We start from the raw sequence: 18,695 nt of genomic DNA, 5'->3' as shown, positions 1-18,695 counted from the left end.
GGTTTTTTACCGGTTTTTTTATGACCAGTTTTATATGCTTGATCTGTTGATCGGACTGTTAATATTGCCGGTTTGTAATTGAATTGGTCCGACCGGCCGGTCTGATTCAGTTTTCAGAACATTGGTGCAGAGAGTTGTTTGAGTGTTTAAGCCAAAAACGAATAAACGACACTGTTTTCAAAAGAAGGTTTATTTTTTTCAACATAAACTAAACGAAACCATTTTGACTTGATTTGGTTTGTGTTGCTATTAAGGCCAAATATTTGTTTGGTTAACATGTTTGGGTTCTCAGGTTTATGTTACCATTTTGATAAATGAACAGACCAATGTCAATGTGTTTTTAAGGTTTGCGTTGAAGTAAATATAGCTTCTTTTAACATCACGAATTATAGGTCAAATAGGTCCCCTAAGATACTATTATAAGGCAAATAGGTCCCCCCACATGAAAACGGCACCGTTTGTATTCTCTGTCTAAGTGGGGACGAATTTGTCCTCCCCGAAACGACGTCGTTTTGCCCCTGGTTCCAATACGACGTCGTTTTGCCCCTGGTTCCAATACGACATCGTTTTGTCCAGCGTGGATGGGGACCAAAATGTCCTGGAGGTGACATGTCGCAGTTAACCTGACACGTCACCACTTTAACCGGATCAAACGGTTTTGGGGACGTATCTGGTGGATATCTGAGAACCTCAAGGTCGAAATCTTAATTAAATTTTGTGGGGGACAAAACTGTCGGATGGTAAATTTCTTGGGGACCTATTTGGGGTATTACTAAAAAAAGAATGAAACATGACCCGATTCGGGTTATATAAACCGGACGGGTCACCATTTTTATCGAAACTCGTCTGTGTTGGCCCGGTTTTCATCAAGTCCAATGCTTAAGTGGTCAAACGAGTGGCTTAGCCCGGCCAGGTGGCTGGGTGACCGGATTTTTGGTCGAACTGACCAGGTCGAGTTGGGTTTGATAACTATGTTTTAAACACATTAAAAACTAAATTAACCAAATCACATCTTTTTATGAACATATTAAAAACAAAAAAGTAAGCAACATCAATTAAATAACCTTCGGTGGTCTTCCAACGAATAGAGTATGAAGGAAAAGAAGTAAGAATGTGACGCAGATAAACTGGCGGCATTGCGACAATCCATCTCCTTATGATAACAACACGAAGAACTAGCAGCATATGTGGGATAGGAAGCAAAAGAGCTGGCGACGAGCACGCGAGGGATGACAAAACTTGAGCGGAGATGCGAAGAGGGAGAGAGGCGAAGGGGGCGCGGCAACGACACGAGAAGGAAAAACCCGCTTGAGCAGACGTAGAGGTGAGAGAGGCACGAGCAACAGCAGAGCTCAGATGGAGGAGAGAGGCTAGACGCGAGCACACGATGCAGAGGATCTGGCGAGCATGCAGTGGCAGCAAACCGAGGTGAGCTCCCAGCTCTGCCAGTGTCTATGGTGTGCCGTATTAAAGACTAGATATTGTGAGTGAGTGAGAGAGCTAGGGGTTGGACAGGGCTTCGTTCAGCTAAGATTTTAAAAAAATAAAATAAAACATACGTCGTTGGGGTGGAGGGTTTTAAAAAAATAATAATATCGAACCAATCATTTCTCAAATCTATCGGTTCACCAATTTTTGCAAAGTCCAACCAAATCAAACCGGTTTTCACCGATTTTGTTTCTTGGATGGTCCAATGCTCAATCCGAACAACATTTATAATATAAGGTGCAATGAGGCCACCAGTGCTAGTTCCTGCAACCACATTAAAATAGTCTAATAGAAGGTGCTAATATTCATCTTATAACTTTATAATATAATTTATATTTTTTATGATCAAGAATGAAAGAATAAGTAAATTACCAATTTTGCCTTCGAATTCTCAAAATATTGACAAAAATAACTTCCACTTTTATTAACGATAAAATACACCTAAAATATTGGAAAACGCTACAAAAATACTCGACCATAGATAGAAATCTATTTCGATAACAGAGTTGGCTACGCTGTCAAACGGATTCCGTTACACCCTTTCTTCTGCTTCTCCTTCATTCTCCCTCACTTCCCAAAGTAACTACAATAACAATAAACAGCATCTCAGTCACTCCTTCCCTCCCTCAAACCTCCCAGAAGCCGCTGCAAGCTACAACAACAACATATCTCAGTCACCCTGAAATTTCAACAACGACAACAACATCATCTTCCTAACTAAAGCTCCTGCAACAACAATATCTTCCTCAATATTTCTCTCCTCAAATACAATGTCGACTCTTCTTCCACAGTTTCTCTCCCTCAAGTACGACAATGGTCTTGCTCTTTGTCAATGTCATCTTGCTCATTCACTTTTCTTTCTTCGATTCTTCTCTCTCGCTGCCTCTCTCTTTCTCTCTCCTTGTGGTTCTGCTTCTCTCTTTCCTCAATGACAGCGCCTGTGATGATGTTGCCCTCTCTTCCCGTCCTCCTTCACTCCCCAAAGCAACTACAATAACAATAAGCAACATCTCGGTGAATTCTTCCCTCCTCCAATCCTCACAGAATAGAACTTACGCCTCACTCTCTTCATCTCAGCCATAACCATAATCATCCATAATGAGTAATAATCATCCATAATCAGCAATTCTACAATTTCTCATTATGTTTTTTCTAATAATCTAATAAAAATAGAATCCAAAGAGAAAAAATGACAAAGAGAGGAACTAGAGAGAGAGCTCCTCACTGCCCTGGAGAGAGAGTGACTGTCCGCAGCTAGCTTACAGTGAGAGAGAAAAGTAAGGCGCTGCAAGAAAGTTTCTGATAGCGATACAGGGGCGGCAAGCAAGTAGCGACGGCGATGGCGAATGAAAGATCAAGAGATCTACTGTGAGAGTAAAGAGGGTAACTGGGTAAGGAATTGCGAGATCCGCTTCAGACAACAACGGCGGGACAGCGAGCAAGCAGCAGCAGTGACAATGACGTTCTGCCGTTAAAGACAAAGAGAAAGTGGCGTGGATTGATGAGCAACTATTCTGTGTGTTGGAGAAGTGAAAGTGAGAAGAAAGGAGAAGAAAAAAAGAGCGGGGAGTGGGATGTGAGCACGAGACAGAAAAGATCGAAAGGCAGCAACCATGGATTCAGAGTAAGAATGAAGAGAGTGAGGCATAAGCTCTTTCTAGGAGGTTTGGGGGGAGAGAGTGAGTGAGGGGGAATGGAGGAGGAGCAGAAGAAAGATGTAATGGAATCCATTTGACAATTCAGCCAACTCTATTAATGGAATAGATTTTTATTTATGGATGAATATTTTTGTAGTATTTTTCAATATTTTAGATGTATTTTTGTCATTAATAAAAATAGAGATTATTTTTATCAACATTTTAATAATTCAAGGACAGAATTAATAATTTACTCATAAAATTAAAAGCAAAGTTTTGTTACTATAAATGTAATAAGTGAATTATATGATGGTCATAACATTTTGGTAACTATATTAATGTCACGTCTTTTTATTATTGAACAATATTTTTAATTTGATCATACTTTTTTATTTTATTTTTAAAATTAAAAATATTATTAATAAAAAATAAATTATAATTATAATTATAATTTTAAGTTTATTAAAATTTTATAACGGTAATAATGTCCTTGTATATTATCCATTTTATTAGAGACTAATCCAAAAATTTAAGAGTGAGGAGACAAAAATTAAAATCTTATATAATCAAATATAATATCATATATTTGATAATAAATATAATTATAATTAATATTTTTTAATTAAAAAATATTAATAAGTATTTGTCAAATAAAAGATTTATCTTAGTCTTTATAATTTTTTATTTTAGATCCAATAAAATATAAAACATCTATTTTTGAATATTTTTTTAATTAATTTATTTTGTTAAGTATTTACGTGACAGTAAATTATAATTTTATGTTTTATATTATCAAAAAATGTGATATAAAATAATATAAATTAATTACACTAATAATTTTATTATATAAATTTAAAATATATTAAAATATTTTTATATAATAATAAGTGTAAAAATTAAGAGAAAAATAATAAAAAGATAAAAAAGTAACCAAATAAAATTCGAAAAGAATAATGTTTCTATAAATAATATTAAAATATTTTTATACGATAATAGATGTTAAAATTAATTGAAAAAATATAAAAAATAACTCTAAATCAAATAAAAATACTGCAAATGTATGAAGAGATATTTCACCTTACTACGTACGGTATACCAACTCCTTTTATTGCCATTACTCTATTAAACTTTATTTTGTGTAGTACATTCATTGTAATAGTATATAAAAGTTTAAAATTTTATGAGAGGAGTCAAGGCCGTTACTTGTTCCCCTTAAATCTATCCCTGATTGCCATCATAATAATGTATTATTTTAAACATAATGATCTCGCTAGGGAATAATTAGGAATATAACAACCTGAAACTAACTAGTTAAAAAATAGGTCTATTACAAAAAAAAAAAAAAAATCTATTATCTTAATTTTTTAAATTTTAAAATTAAAAATAAAAAAGAATTATTTGAGTTGACTTATATTATAGTTGTCCCTAGACTTTTTTTTATAGGAAATAAATAATAAACATCTTACCATGTAAATGAAAATTCAATCTCTATATTTATATATTTTTTTATCTAATTTTTATCTTGCAATGTAAAGAGTTAAATTCTAAAGTAGTTATTGAGATTGACAACTTATATTAAAAAAAATTTCGAAATTTCAGTTGCACTATAAAAATCTCTAAATTTAAAAACATCAAACCATATTAGTGTTCACCCCATCTTTGTTGAGTTACGTATCATGGTGGAAGGAATGTATCAGATCACTCATGGTGTGAGGAGTAATTTGACAAAAAATAAGGAGAAGGATTCAAATAAACTAATCCAATCCTGTAGAGGATTCATAGAAGCCCAAAAGATCCAACTAGACCAGTCTAACTATGCGTATGGATCACTCTGTCCGATCTACTCAAGTCATAGGTTTCATATCCCGTATACCGACCTGACTTGCATGACAAGTAAGACCTTATTAAGCACTACTTCAGATATTATCCACAACTCAGCTACCACCACAATGTGGATAATTTTTCAAATATTGAGGAAAAACTATCCACCACCACAAGGGGAAAGATACACGAGGGATGTCCAAGTCATTATCTACCTCTATAAATACCCCCATCAAATTCAGGTATTTTTCATCCTAATTCACTAAAACCTACTTTAAACCACTTGCTAATTTAAGTATTGGGGTCCTTTGCAGGTACTCCCTATCACCATCCAAGTGAAGATGTTGGACAAACTACTATCCCAGCAAATAAGTCGGATTTTGCACCCAAAGGAGTCTGGATCTCATGTATAGGCCCAAATCTACCTTGGTTTCAGTTACCTTAGAATATTAGTGCCGTTATTAGAGACTTAGAGTCTTATCTTTTTCACAATGGCAGACAATCCACTACAAGATGGACACACTACGTTCGATTCAAGATCCAGGAGTAGAGATCATCATAACGATGATCGAGCACTCCCCATCCATCACGACCCTAGAAGAAACAAAAGGGAACAAGGTCTAAGGGTAAGTTCCCAGGCACACATCCCAGAAGGATTGAGAGAAAGAAACACGATTGAGATAATGTGATTCACCTATAGCTATCAAGGCCGACTTAAGCAACTGGAAGTAAAGTTAAAGTGATAGCGGAAGTCCTAACAACAACTTCGGAGGAAGCTACGCAATCGTAGAGACCTAAAAAAGGTAAGGAAGTTAAAAGATGACTTGAAAAGTAAAAAGAGTCGAGAAAGATCACGACCTAATCTTGTCTAGAGTGAAAAGGACTTGAAGGAATATTCATATACCCGCTTTAGATTAAGAGAAACGTCCATCCAACCTTTGGGATACATAACTCTCCAAACTGTCTTTGGAAAATATCCAAAAACATGCATTGTAAGCATATACTATATTGTAGTAGACACTCCATTTGCTTACAATACACTGATAGGTCGAATAACCATGAACCGACTTATTACAGCAGGTTCTACCCCTCACCTTTGTATAAAATTTTCGACCTAGGAGGAGATATATACCATAAGAAGATATCATAAATTGGAGCAAAAGTGTTACAATGAAAGTTTAAATTTGTGAGGTAACCTTATAAATAAAGAAGTCTATTTAATAGAATTCGGAGGTGTCCGAGTAAGGGAAGATATGAGACCTCAACCATAAGAAAAATTGGAGGAAGTTCATATAAGAAAAAAGATTAAAAAAAAACAACCAATGTAGATGCCAATGTGGAGAAAAAGCTAAAGGAAGATCTCATTAGCTTGCTAAAACAGAATGCCGACTTTTTACCTGAAAAGCCTCTGACATGCTAGTTATAAACCCCGATAAAGGGTGGTAATGGGGCTGGTAGGTGGTGGATTTTTGCCCTACCCGATCCCGTCGCGCCCTCCTTTCACTCCACTCTTACCTTAGGGTACCCGCTCCTAGGGGTGTTCAAAACCGATTCGGACCAATCTAAACCGACCAACCGAATCGAAAAAACCGAAAACCGAATAAACCAAAATAAAAAACCGCCAAAAACATGTTTTGCTATTTTTATTGCGATTCGATTTGGTTTTCAGTTCTGACCATGAAAACGCCAACCGAACCGATCCGGTATATTAAAAATCCTAAAAACCCAAACACCCCCAACCCCGAAACGTCACTCCTGACTGTGACCTAATCCCCCACCCTCAAATCCCCAATTGTCCCAAACGTAAACCTAGGTCTAGCTGCTCTCTTCTCTCAGTCTCGCACTCTCGCTTTCTGCACTGGATTTTCGAGCTTGAAGCCCTTCCTCCCACCACCTGGCAACGCCGCCGAAACTTTCCTCCAAGGACCTCATCGCGGACAGCACCACCGAGTCCCAGCCAGCACCACCTTTGCAGAGTCGCGGTCGTCGACACACACCGGCGCCACCCCCAGCACCATTTCTGACCACCCACAGCACCACCTACAACACAGCACAGCACATCACCGACTACCGAGCTACCCAGCCACCGATTCAAGTAAGACATGGAGTTCGAGCCTCTGAGTTAGGTATGTAATTGTTTAAATATTTTTCATACTGCTTTTCAGCCTTTGAACTAACTTCTTCATTTTTAGATTTTTATATTAACTAGAAGAGGAAAGGTTCAACATAAAAAAAGGGTAGAGAGGGACAGAGGGTAGTTTTTTATGGTGAACAAGAACAAAGAAAAGTTATTGTCATCACTCATCAACATTGCATAAAATTGACGCACAAGTTTATATAAAAAAGTAATAATACTGTGATTTAGGTGTTCTTTGATCCAAACTCATAATGCATAATTATAAGAATAAATAAGTAGTTGATATAGATTAGACAACTATTGAGCTCAACAAAACATCCATCCATGCTGTTCTAGTTTCAAAGATATTACAACAATAATACATGAATTAAGTAATTTGTTTTATTGTTTTACTTGTTATTGATTCATTGATATCATTGTTGCTTACTTGTTGGTTGTTTTTTATTGCTGGTTCAGTTTATTGTTTTATTTGTTTTTCATTGTTTAGGAAAATTTATTATTTTATTATTTTACTTGTTATTGATTCATTGATTTCATTGTTGCTGGTTATGGTTTTATTGCTGGTTTAGTGTTCATTGTTTTATTTGTTGTTCCTTCTTTAGGGAAATTGCTTTTGATTGCTGGTTCACTGGTTCAGTGGATTTCTCTCCATGCATTAATCCTAGACCACATGTTTTTTTTTGCTCCAATAAAAAGGCACCTCACTCGACCAGTCAACTGTGATAAAATTCTTATTTAATTAGTTTGTTTTACAATTAAATAAAGATCTCTATTTTAAAGCTTTTAATGCAGTTATATATATATATATATATATATATATATATATTAGAGATACACTTGACTCATAGGTCGCTAATTGAATTTGCTTGGATATCATTGTATTTAGGAAGAGAACAGAGAAGGAAAAAATAGAGTGTATATCGTTAACTTATGTAGCAAATACTAATATACAACTGAATCTGTTATCATGTAACTAATATACAATTGAATCTGTTATCATGTAACTGATTTTCCTATACCATTCTTCCATACTCTTATCAAGTAAAATTATTTCACTCTCAAAGGGGAGAGGGGTGAGGCTTATATAATATTTCCTAACACGAATTATATATTGTGTATATATGACTCTAAACCTCCAAAAATTAGGTACAACAGCAGTTCATCTTATGCTTATTTCCTTTTTGACTCAATAATTGATTATTTGAATTCTTTTTCTCGTTAAATTTTATTAGATCAAGACTTTGTTAGCTATTGTGTATTTGCATTTGTCGATTTCAATGTTATGACTTTGTGAAATAGTATGGTAGTATTTTTTTAATTGATTGAAAAAACCGAACAAAACCAAACCAATTTTAATTGGTTTCGTTTGGTTTGGATGGTCTCAGAAAAAAACTAACCAAACCGAACCGTAGTTTAATTAAATGATTAGATCGGATGTCTTTTCTCTCAAAAATCGAACCAAACCGCACCGCAAACACCCCTACCCACTCCTATGAAAATTAAATAACATTTTAATTTTTACATATTCATATATGAATTAAGATAAAAACTTAAAAGTCATACCTAAATTAAAATACAACCATAAAATTCAGTCAATGTCAAATAACTTGAAATTAAAAAAAAAAGTTAATGTTTGATTACTACAAATTTAACACCACAATAAAAAAAATTACATCATTAAATATAGGAGAGTCTTCAATCCTTATTCTTGAACAATTTCTACATATTCGTCATCACTAAAGGTTTGAAGGTCAAGATTCAAACCTGAAAATCAAAAGAGATAGCAATTACTAGCCATGAAATTGTCTTAAAGAACCTACATTAAAAAAATTCGTCATCAACTGCAGGGGCTTCACAAGTTGCTAGAACTGGCAAACCAGTTATCCTGCCGTCATTCTTTGTCGGTGGTCCCTGATACATGTATAACAATTGCAAAGATGCATTTACTATATGCAGGTATTCCGGTTATCCTAGCTATTTTATTACTATCACATGTAACCCAGAGTGGAATGAGGTTAAAGAATGTATTGCCAAATATTTATTAAAGCCAAGTGACAGGCCGGATATCATATCTAGAGTGTTTAAGATCAAGTTAGACAAATTACTAAAAGACTTAAAGAATGGGTCTATATTTGGAAAGCCAAAAGCAAGTAAGCATTCTTCATTGAGTCTCTTTCAAGTTCACACTAGCAGATTAGTCTTTTTTTTATCATTTGTTATTTGTCTCCTAATATATCGTATTCTTTTTTTCCTGTGCTTTGATTTAGTTGTCTACACAGTTGAATTCCAGAACCGTGGCCTTCCCCACTGTCACATTTTGTTGTTTATTTAGCCAAACGAGAAGCCTCGATCCTCCGATGATTATGACCATCATATCTAAGCTGAGATACCTTACGAACACATGCAACCTAAGCTACACAGATTAGTCTAGAAGTTCATGGTTCATGGACCCTGTGGGGTTTTAAATACGAGCAGCCCATGTATGGTTAACGAAAAGTGTTCCAAGTTCTATCTGATGGCCTTCCGTTAGAAAATAGCCATAGACAGTGCAGGTTTCACAAAGTATAAATGTTCAGATAATGGCCATACAATGAGCAAAAAAAATGTTGACGTTGACAATCGGTTCATTGTTCCCTATAATGCGACGTTGCTTCTTAAGTATGGTTGTCACATAAATATTGAGTACACATGCCAGACGTCAGCTATAAAGTATTTGTTTAAGTACGTGCACAAAGGTAATGACCGTGTCACAGCTTCGTTTTTCCGGTCACATGATTCAGATGATTCGGTTGTCATTATGGATGAAATCTAAAATTACTATGATTACCGATATCTATATATGCCTGCGAGGCATCCTAGAGGCTATTTGGGTTTGAGATTCAGTTCAAAGAGCCTAACGTCATACGCCTTCCATTCCACTTGCCGAATGAACAGAATGTTTTGTATGAAGATCATCAGCTTATTGAAAATGTAATCGAGACTGTGGTCTTAAAGGATAATATGTTTATTGGATGGTTGAAGGCTAACAAGGATTTTGATGTTGCCTGTACCCTTACCTATATGGAGATGCCATCGTATTTTGTTTAGGATAAGCAGGGGCATATATGGAAGTTGCGGAAGCAAGGGCATGTGAATTGTCGTCTCACACATGTTCCTCACTCGCATGGAGAGGAGTACTATCTTCATTTGTTATTGAACTATCAAAAAGGGTGCCAGAGATTTGCTGATATTTGTTCTGTTTGTGGCATTATGTACGACACATTCAAAGAAGCTTGTTATGCTCAAGGGCTGTTACAAGATGATAGGGAATTTATTGATGCAATTAATGAAGCCAGTTCATGGGCTTCGCCGAATTATATCAGGAGGTTGTTTGCAATGCTTTTGATGTCAAATAACATGGTCTGCCCCGACATGGTATGGGAACAATGTTGCCAACATTGTGCAGATGACATGATGTTTGATAGGACACATAATTTAGGTGAAGTTTGCATTTTTTTTGCCACAATTATTTTGCTATTTCGCCAAATTCACATCTAGCTATTTAAAAACTGCCCTTTTCTTTTTTCATTATACTGCTGTCTTTTATGGATTTGTTCTTTAGCACTATGGCGAAGTAGTTTGTGATGTTAACCTCTTCTATTATGGGTTTAGGTTTCGAGCGTTCTGCTGACAAGATCAAATCCACCATTCTCGCCGAAATTGAAAAATTGTTGCAGCCGAATGGTAGGACACTTAAAGAATTTACTGACATGTCATTTCCAAATTTGGTGGATTCCATTGAACCTCCCGGCACAATCTTCTTTGATAAGCTCAATTTCAATAAGACCGAGTTGGCAAGTATTTCTGTCAATTTAGTTTCCCGCTTGAATTGAGACCAGCGTGTTGCGTACAACACGATATTCAATGCAGTCAGTCATGGCATAGGTGGTTTTTTCTTTGTTTATGGATATGGTGGAACTGGGAAGACTTTTCTATGTAATGCACTTTCCGCTTCAATAAGGTCGAAAGGTCATATTGTTCTAAACGTGGCATCCAGTGGCATTGCAACGCTATTCTTGCCTAATGGGCGAACTGCTCATTCACGCTTTAAGGTTCCACTCAGTGTTAACCAAGATTCCATTTGTAATATAAGGCAAGGCACACCTCTCGCACATCTTATTTCATCTGCAAAATTAATTATATGGGACGAGGCACCTATGTTAAACAAATTTTGCTTTGAAGTGCTTGACAAGTGCCTTAAAGATGTTCTTCGTTTTGATCATGGATATAATCCCGATGCTTTGTTTAGTGGAAAAGTTGTTGTTCTCAGAGGTGATTTCCGTCAGATATTACCTGTTATTCCTCGAGGTTCCCGAAAGGAGATTGTTCATGCGTGTATTAATGCTTCGTACCTGTGGCAATCTTGCCATGTGTTGCAATTGACCGAAAACATGAGGCTAGGTCATGGTTCGCAAGATATCCACAATGTGCAGTTAGAGGAATTTACTGACTGGCTACTTCAAATAGGTGACGGGTTATTCGGAGACAGTGCTAATTGCGAATCGGTGATTAGAATACCAGACAACTTGCTATTGGATATTGAGTCTCCAGGTCTCCACGATTTGGTGTTGTTTGTTTATCCTAACATTTTACTCCGTACTTCTAGCGTGGATTATTTTAAGGACAGGAGTATATTGGCACCAACACTTGATGTTGTGACTGAAGTTAATAATCATGTGATGTCTTTGATCCCTGGCAATGAAAAGGTTTACCTGAGCTCTGACACGCTGCTTAATGAAGATGGTCACTTAGAATCTGAATTATACACAATGAGCACAGAGTCGTTGAATACGTTGAATTTTTCTGGAATTCCTCAACACAGGTTAGTTCTTAAAATTGGTGTTCCTGTTATGCTTCTTCGCAATATTGACCAATCTAATGGACTATGCAACGGTACACGAATGCAAATTAGGCGCTTGGTGATCATGTAATTGAGTGCGTCATATTAGCATGTCGTAATATTGGTGAAGTTGTCTTTATTCCAGAATGAATATGATCCCTAATAATGAAATATTACCGATCAGGTTTACCCGAAGATAATTTCCGATTGCGCTTTGCTTTGCAATGACCACAAACAAGTCCTAGGAATAAACAATGTCAACTATTGGCGTGTATCTTCCAAGACCTGTTTTTACTTATGGTCAACTTTATGTTACACTCTCTCGGGTCAACAGTTATTCTGATCTGAAGATATTAGTTGTTGGCTCTAATGGCACAGTCTCAAATCATATTATTAATGTTGTCTACAGAAAGATTTTTGTCAATTTACTACAATCCATTCCGCCTTAAATACTATGTTTGTTGTTTGGCTCTTTGGTCATCTTTCCAAGGTGTTGTTTGCATTCCATCTTCTTCAAACTATAGCTACTGCTTGCAAATATGTTATTGTTGAATATTGCCACAACGAAATTCCATTATTTATGCTTAGTGGCTATTGCTTTTATGTCCCTGTAGGCACGGATCTTAAAACTAGTATCATTTAAGGAGAAATTTAATGCTAAAATAAAGGAGAAGCCACGTCCAAAAAAATCAAGAGTCAAATGTTCTGGTTTTAAGATTTCAGTAACGATAAGGATAATAGTTTGAGTTTCTTATAATTAAATTATCACAATATTCCAAGTATTTACAATAGTGTGTGATTGAATTTTTAGATCTATATTGACTGAAATCTTATAGGAGTCAAAAGTCAAAGCTAAATGTCTTTGAAATGGTTGAACGGAAATCAATAAAAAATTTTAACAAAAAACAGCAAAACCAAAATATATTATTTATAAGGTGCCTTCTATGGTGCCTATTACCTTATTGTACCTATGGTGACTACAAAGAAGTTTACCAATTAGTTGTGGACATTTGGTAACTGAAAGCGTATCATTAAAAGTGTTGCTTAAAGAGAAAGTGTTACCCTTAATCATTAACTTGGCTCTGATACCAAATTTTTAATTTGGATTTTTCTTTTAATTTCTTTTTCGAAATTTCTATTTGTACAGGTGCTTTATAAAAAGTATTGACCATAACTTTTCAATCTTGTTTTAGTTTATAATATTCTTTTTTGTATGGATTATTGTATATAAAATCTTTTATCTGTTTGTCTTTTTCTTTAATATAATTTCTCAAATCCTCAATAACTTCTTTTATTTCTACACTTTCTCCTGTTTCTAAATATCTATTTAATTTTTCAATTTCATTCTCCATTTTTTCTTTTAACAGCTTTAATTCTTTTAAATCATAATATGGTGTTCCAGGCATTTATAAATTTTTTAAGTTTAGCTCCAACTTGTTTATATTTGTTCGTATTTCTATCCTTTTTATTATAAGGTCATTAATTTCGAATTGAAGATTATTTAATTCTCTTTTATACTCCTTTATTTTACTTTTTAATTTTTTCGTCCTTTTTCTTTTTATTTTATTTTCTGGTCTTTCAATCTTTGTATACTTTATTAGTTATCTTAGAATTTCTGCAAATTCTATCATCGATTCATCACTATTTTCTAGAGATTCTATTAATTTTTTTTAACTCTTCAACTTCTCCTTTCAATTTGTCATAGATTATTTTTAGAGTTTCAAATGCTCTTTGATTTATTTCAGAAAACTGTAAATAATTCAACCGATTTTCTCTTTCAAAGAGCTCTTGTTTCTTGTCTTGATAGGTTACATATATTTTCTCTTTATTTATTGTCATAACTTAGTGTTTAGGGTTTCATTTAATTTTTCGACCTTTTTTGTTAATTCTTTTATTTCAGAATTTTCTTCTTTAATCTTTAACTTAGATAAACTTAAAGGGCTATTAATTTTGGATTCTCTTATTTAAAAATTCGATGAAACTAATTTTCCTGATGGTTCTTTTAGTAAAAGAACTGGGTTTTCAATAGCTTTATATTTTGGTATTTCTGTTTTTACAATTTTCTGAAATAATTCATCGACATAAATTCTTTCTCTGTTTTTAAATATTATACTATGATGGCTATTTGTTAAAGCATAATTTATTGCATATGTAATTAAAAATGGTTCATCGTCTTGTTCCATTAGATTCTTTCTGTGAAATTTATAAGCCAAACTTATAGATGTTCCAAGATTTTCAGTTGATAAAGGTATAGCATATCCAAGATGGGCATTGAATTTAACATTTACGTTTGCCAAGTTTCCATGAACAATTCCAATTATTTGATCTATTGGGTCATCAGTAATTCTTTTGTCACAGATTGCTAAGCTTATTGGTGAATTAATTCCTTTCATATATGTAGATTTGATTAAGACTTGTATAGTACTAATATGAATCCATCCAATTTTAGATCTTTTTTGTTGATCCTTAATTTTCTCAATCTGTTTACTCAATTCTTCATCATTTATCAGAGCTATTTCAAGTTCTCCATTAGCAGATTTTATCTTTATAGGGGCTTCAAGTTGAATTTTTCCATAGTATATTATATTTTTTCTATTAAAAACTTCTTTTAAAAGATTTTGTTTATTAAAATTTTCATTTGACTTGAGATTTAATTCTATTTTTAGAACAACCTATTTTTCATTATCTAATAAGGCAGATAATCTATAATAATCAGATTCTTCCGTTAATTCTAAACTTTCTAAATAATTCATAACTATGAGATTAAGATAAAGGCGTACCTTTCTGGAGAAAAACTTCCTTTATTTAGAATATTTTACATAAGATGTTTTTATCTCCAGAGGGGAGATTGTAGATACTAACTCCAGAGGGGAGTTTAGAATTGGTTTTTCCTAAGGGAATTCTTCTTCAAACTATAGAATCGCCTCGGTCGCTTCCTCCTTGCTCTCCTAGCATATGAGTACTCTTAGCCTTCTGCTTTCTATTGTTTGATGCCTTCTACAATTGCCTAAGCAACCTATTTATAATGGTTGGGTCTGATGGACAATTCCCATCCTTACCCTTCTTATGACGTCATTGCTTACGTCATTGTTTATTATCTTGCACCAGCTACATTGTTGGTGCTCTATGACCTAAGCGCTTACGTCACTATGCAATAATGTTGAGAGATGCTTCAGATGTGCTGTCCTCCTCTTTCATCATGTGACCTTCAGATGCGTTGTCTTCTTCCTTTATCATGTGGGTTGATTCCGTTTTATTATTGCTTTCTTCAGATAACTCTGAGACACATAGCTGGCACTTGTGGTCTTCTCTGTCTTTTATCAAATAGCAGAGATTCCTCTTTATCCCTTCGGGGAGCTTTTCTAAGAGTCCAGATAAGTTGTAGAATGCTGATTCAAATTCCACTAAGAGTCTCATCTCTCTTTCTTCAATTTCATTCCTTTTACTGGACACAAGCAAAGTATTTCTGCTTTTATAATTGATTCTTGTGTGAGATTCCCTTGTTATCTTTTGAGTTCTTTCGAAGACCCTTGCTAGTGTGCTGGCTAGTCTTCATTCATGACTGTAGATTGTTAAATCTTGAACTTGATCAATTGGTTGAAAATTTCCTGGGAAGACGGACATGAAGATCACTTGATGTGCTGGAACCAAGCATTCTTCTTCTTCATTAAAAATAGGTTGACTATTCGTAAATTTTAGGGATATATCCCTTGGATTTACATTGTCAATCATATTTTTAAATCTTTTTACTGCATCAATAAATCCTGCAGGAAACTCACTAATAATTTTCAAATCATTAAAAATTAAGATTGTATCAATTAATCCATACTGGAAAAACTGATAGGTGTCAGATGGGGAAGCCTCTGGAAATATAACCAGCTTTGTTAGCTGTTCTTTGGCAATAGGATAATATCCCAAGATCGCCCTTTTTTCTGCAGTCCAATTCAAGACTATGTTAAGGGTTTCTCTGAGATTTGATCTACAAATCCTTTTTTTTCCTTGATTTCAGCCTTTGTAGGAATGTTTCTTATTATCCCTGTTCTCTGGGTTTGAATTGGAGCTTTATCTGCTCTTTTTAGGGTTTGCTCTGGATGAAGAGCTTCATATTCTCAAAGATTCCTTTGCCTCTTCCAGTGTTAAAAACCCTCCTTTATGAATTATCCTTGATTGATGTGTAAATGGTGCTGCTTTTTCCCAGGCATCATAAACTCCTTTCATGGGGCCATTATAAATTACATAATATTTTTTATCTTGGGTGGATTTTTTGATGATTTCAGCAATTGTTTTATTTTCTAGAATTTTTTCCTCACCTGATTTGTCCACCACGCTTAGCTGGCTGAACTCTGATGGTTTTGCTTGTTGTGTTGATTTCATTGCTTCAATGGCCTTTTTGAGGGATTGGATCTGTGTCCTTATTTGCTGACAATGCTTGCATTTTTCGAGTTCTTGTTCATATTTTTGAATTTCTTGATTTAATGCGTTGTAGACGAACTCCATTCTCTTGTTAATGTATCTGCAATAACATTTTTGTCACCCTTAATATATTCAATTTTTATTGGATATTGTAACAAAAATAATTGCCATCTTACCAATCGTCCATGATTATAATCAACTTTCAAATTATATCGTATGAAACCTGTTAAATAACTTGAATCTGTCCTTAATGTAAATTCTTTGGGTAGTAAATCAATTTTCCATTTCTTAAGAGATTTAATTGCTGCTAGAGTTTCCCTTTCATGAGTAGTATATCTCTGTTCTGTTGGAGTAAAAGTCCCTGAAATATACATGCAAAGTAATTCCTTTGGGGGATATTTAGAATCTAGTGATTCTTTTTCTTGTTCCAAACTTTTTATAGCTTTCTTAGCTTTTAGACATCCTGACCAGGTTATGTCTGAAGCATCTGTTTCTACTATTAAGTAGTCATTTTCTTCTGGAATATAAAGTTCTGGAAGTTTTTCACATAATTCTTTAATTCTTTGAATTTGTATGCTATCTTTTTCATCCCATTTCCATACTTTTCTAGTACTTATTTTTGGAAATAAGCTTTTAGTGTATTCTGTTATATTCTTTAAAAATCCCTGATCAGAAATATAATTTATACACCCTAAAAATCTTTGTAATTATTTTCTATCTTCTATTTTATTAGGAAATAAATTTACCTTTTCTAGAACATTTGGTTGAAGTTTTAGCTTTCCTTGAGTGGATAGAATTAATCCAAGGAACTCTATTTCTTGTTTTTCTATTCTTGCTTTCTTTTTACTAAGAATTAATCATTTTTCCTTGCATCTTTCTAAAACTATTAATAATTTTTGAAGATGATCTTCTTTATCCTGTTTTGTAAAAATTAGTATATCATCAATGTATACTAAAACAAATTCATTTAACTCTTTTAGATTTTCCTCCATAAATCTTTGATAAATACCTGGGGCTTGCTTTAATCCGAATGGTAATACATTCCATTCATAAAGCAACACACTTGTTGATTCCTTTGTTGGGCAAGTAAAAGCAGTTAATTTCTTTGTTTCTTCGTCTAAACGAAGTTGCCAATATCCTGATTTTGCATCAAGAGATGAAAACCAAGTTGCTCCTTTGATTTTTTCTAAAATAGAATCTTTTCTTGAAAGTTTATGAGCATCACCAATAGTTGCTTCATTCATTTTCTTATAGTTTATTACCATTCTTCGTTTTCCCCTTTTAATTTCATTATTGTTTTCAACATAAAAAGCTGGAGCCGCATGAGGACTTTTACTTAATCTTATAATTCCTTTTTCCAAAAGGTCTTTACACTCTAATGAGAACTCTTCTCTATCTCTCGCGGAATAAGGAATTTTATTTGGAACATTTATCTCTTTTGTGGGATCTTTTAATTTAATGCTTACTAATTCGTTATTTGTATTTTTAATATCTAAAGGATTTTCAGCACAAATTTCATCCAAGAGTTCTTCTATCTTTATTTCAAGATTATTTTTTGGAATATTTATCTGAAAGTATAGATTAAAATAATATGTTTCTAATATAGAAAATATTTTAAACTTTAAGATCTTATCTATAGTAGTAGTTGGTATTTTTATACGTTTTGATTTTTGATTTATTAAAGAATCGTGTGGAGCTTTTAAAACTATATATGTTAATTCTTGAATGAATGGATGATATAGCTTTAAAAAGTTATTTCCTATGATAAAATCCATTCCAGAATCTAACATATATACAGATGGAACAATGAACCTATAATTTTGAATAAAAATTTCAACCATCTCTGCTTTTTGGTCAATTTTATGTATTGATTTGTCAGCTATTCTAACTCTTAATGGTTTCTTTAATTTTTTCCAATCAAGTTTTATACCTGAACTAGCAAAGCATTGTGTTGCCCCAGAATCTATGAAAGCATTTATAAACTTTTCTGTTATTTTTATAGTAATAAATGTAGCATTATTACTCAGTCTCTGAGTCTGTTTCCGAGACATATTCAAAAATATAGTCTAAGTTATCATCAGATTCTTCTAATGGTTTCATGAAACAAGACTTAGCAATTTCTATTTGTTTAGTAAGATCCTTTTTATCCTTCTTTTTCGGGCATTCATTTGCGTAGTGTCCTTCTTCTTGGCAATACCAACATTTACAATTTTCTTTTTTATTCGGGCAATAGTTATTTCTTTGTCTTTTGTTTTTATTGTTATTTTCTTTTTTAAAATATCTCTTTTTTCTCCAGTTTGGATAGTATTTTCTTCTTCTA

The 18,695-nt window shown here is 33.8% G+C and overlaps 1 protein-coding gene across 1 annotated transcript; it reads left to right on the top strand.

Annotated features, from left to right (window-relative positions):
- Window positions 1-5,437: 5,437 nt before the first annotated feature.
- On the top strand, window positions 5,438-12,053 carry LOC140175172 (uncharacterized). The gene is made up of 8 exons (XM_072202110.1): window positions 5,438-5,572; window positions 8,931-9,039; window positions 9,087-9,233; window positions 9,660-9,871; window positions 9,943-10,129; window positions 10,292-10,561; window positions 10,735-10,916; window positions 10,962-12,053. The coding sequence occupies exons 1-8, from the start codon at window positions 5,438-5,440 to the stop codon at window positions 12,051-12,053; spliced, it is 2,334 nt and encodes a 777-aa protein (XP_072058211.1).
- Window positions 12,054-18,695: the final 6,642 nt, after the last annotated feature.

Source organism: Arachis hypogaea, chromosome 9, assembly GCF_003086295.3.
Source record: "Arachis hypogaea cultivar Tifrunner chromosome 9, arahy.Tifrunner.gnm2.J5K5, whole genome shotgun sequence".
Classification (NCBI taxonomy): domain Eukaryota; kingdom Viridiplantae; phylum Streptophyta; class Magnoliopsida; order Fabales; family Fabaceae; genus Arachis; species Arachis hypogaea.
Note: the sequence above shows the minus strand (reverse complement) of the source record. Positions and strands in the feature narration are given on the sequence as shown.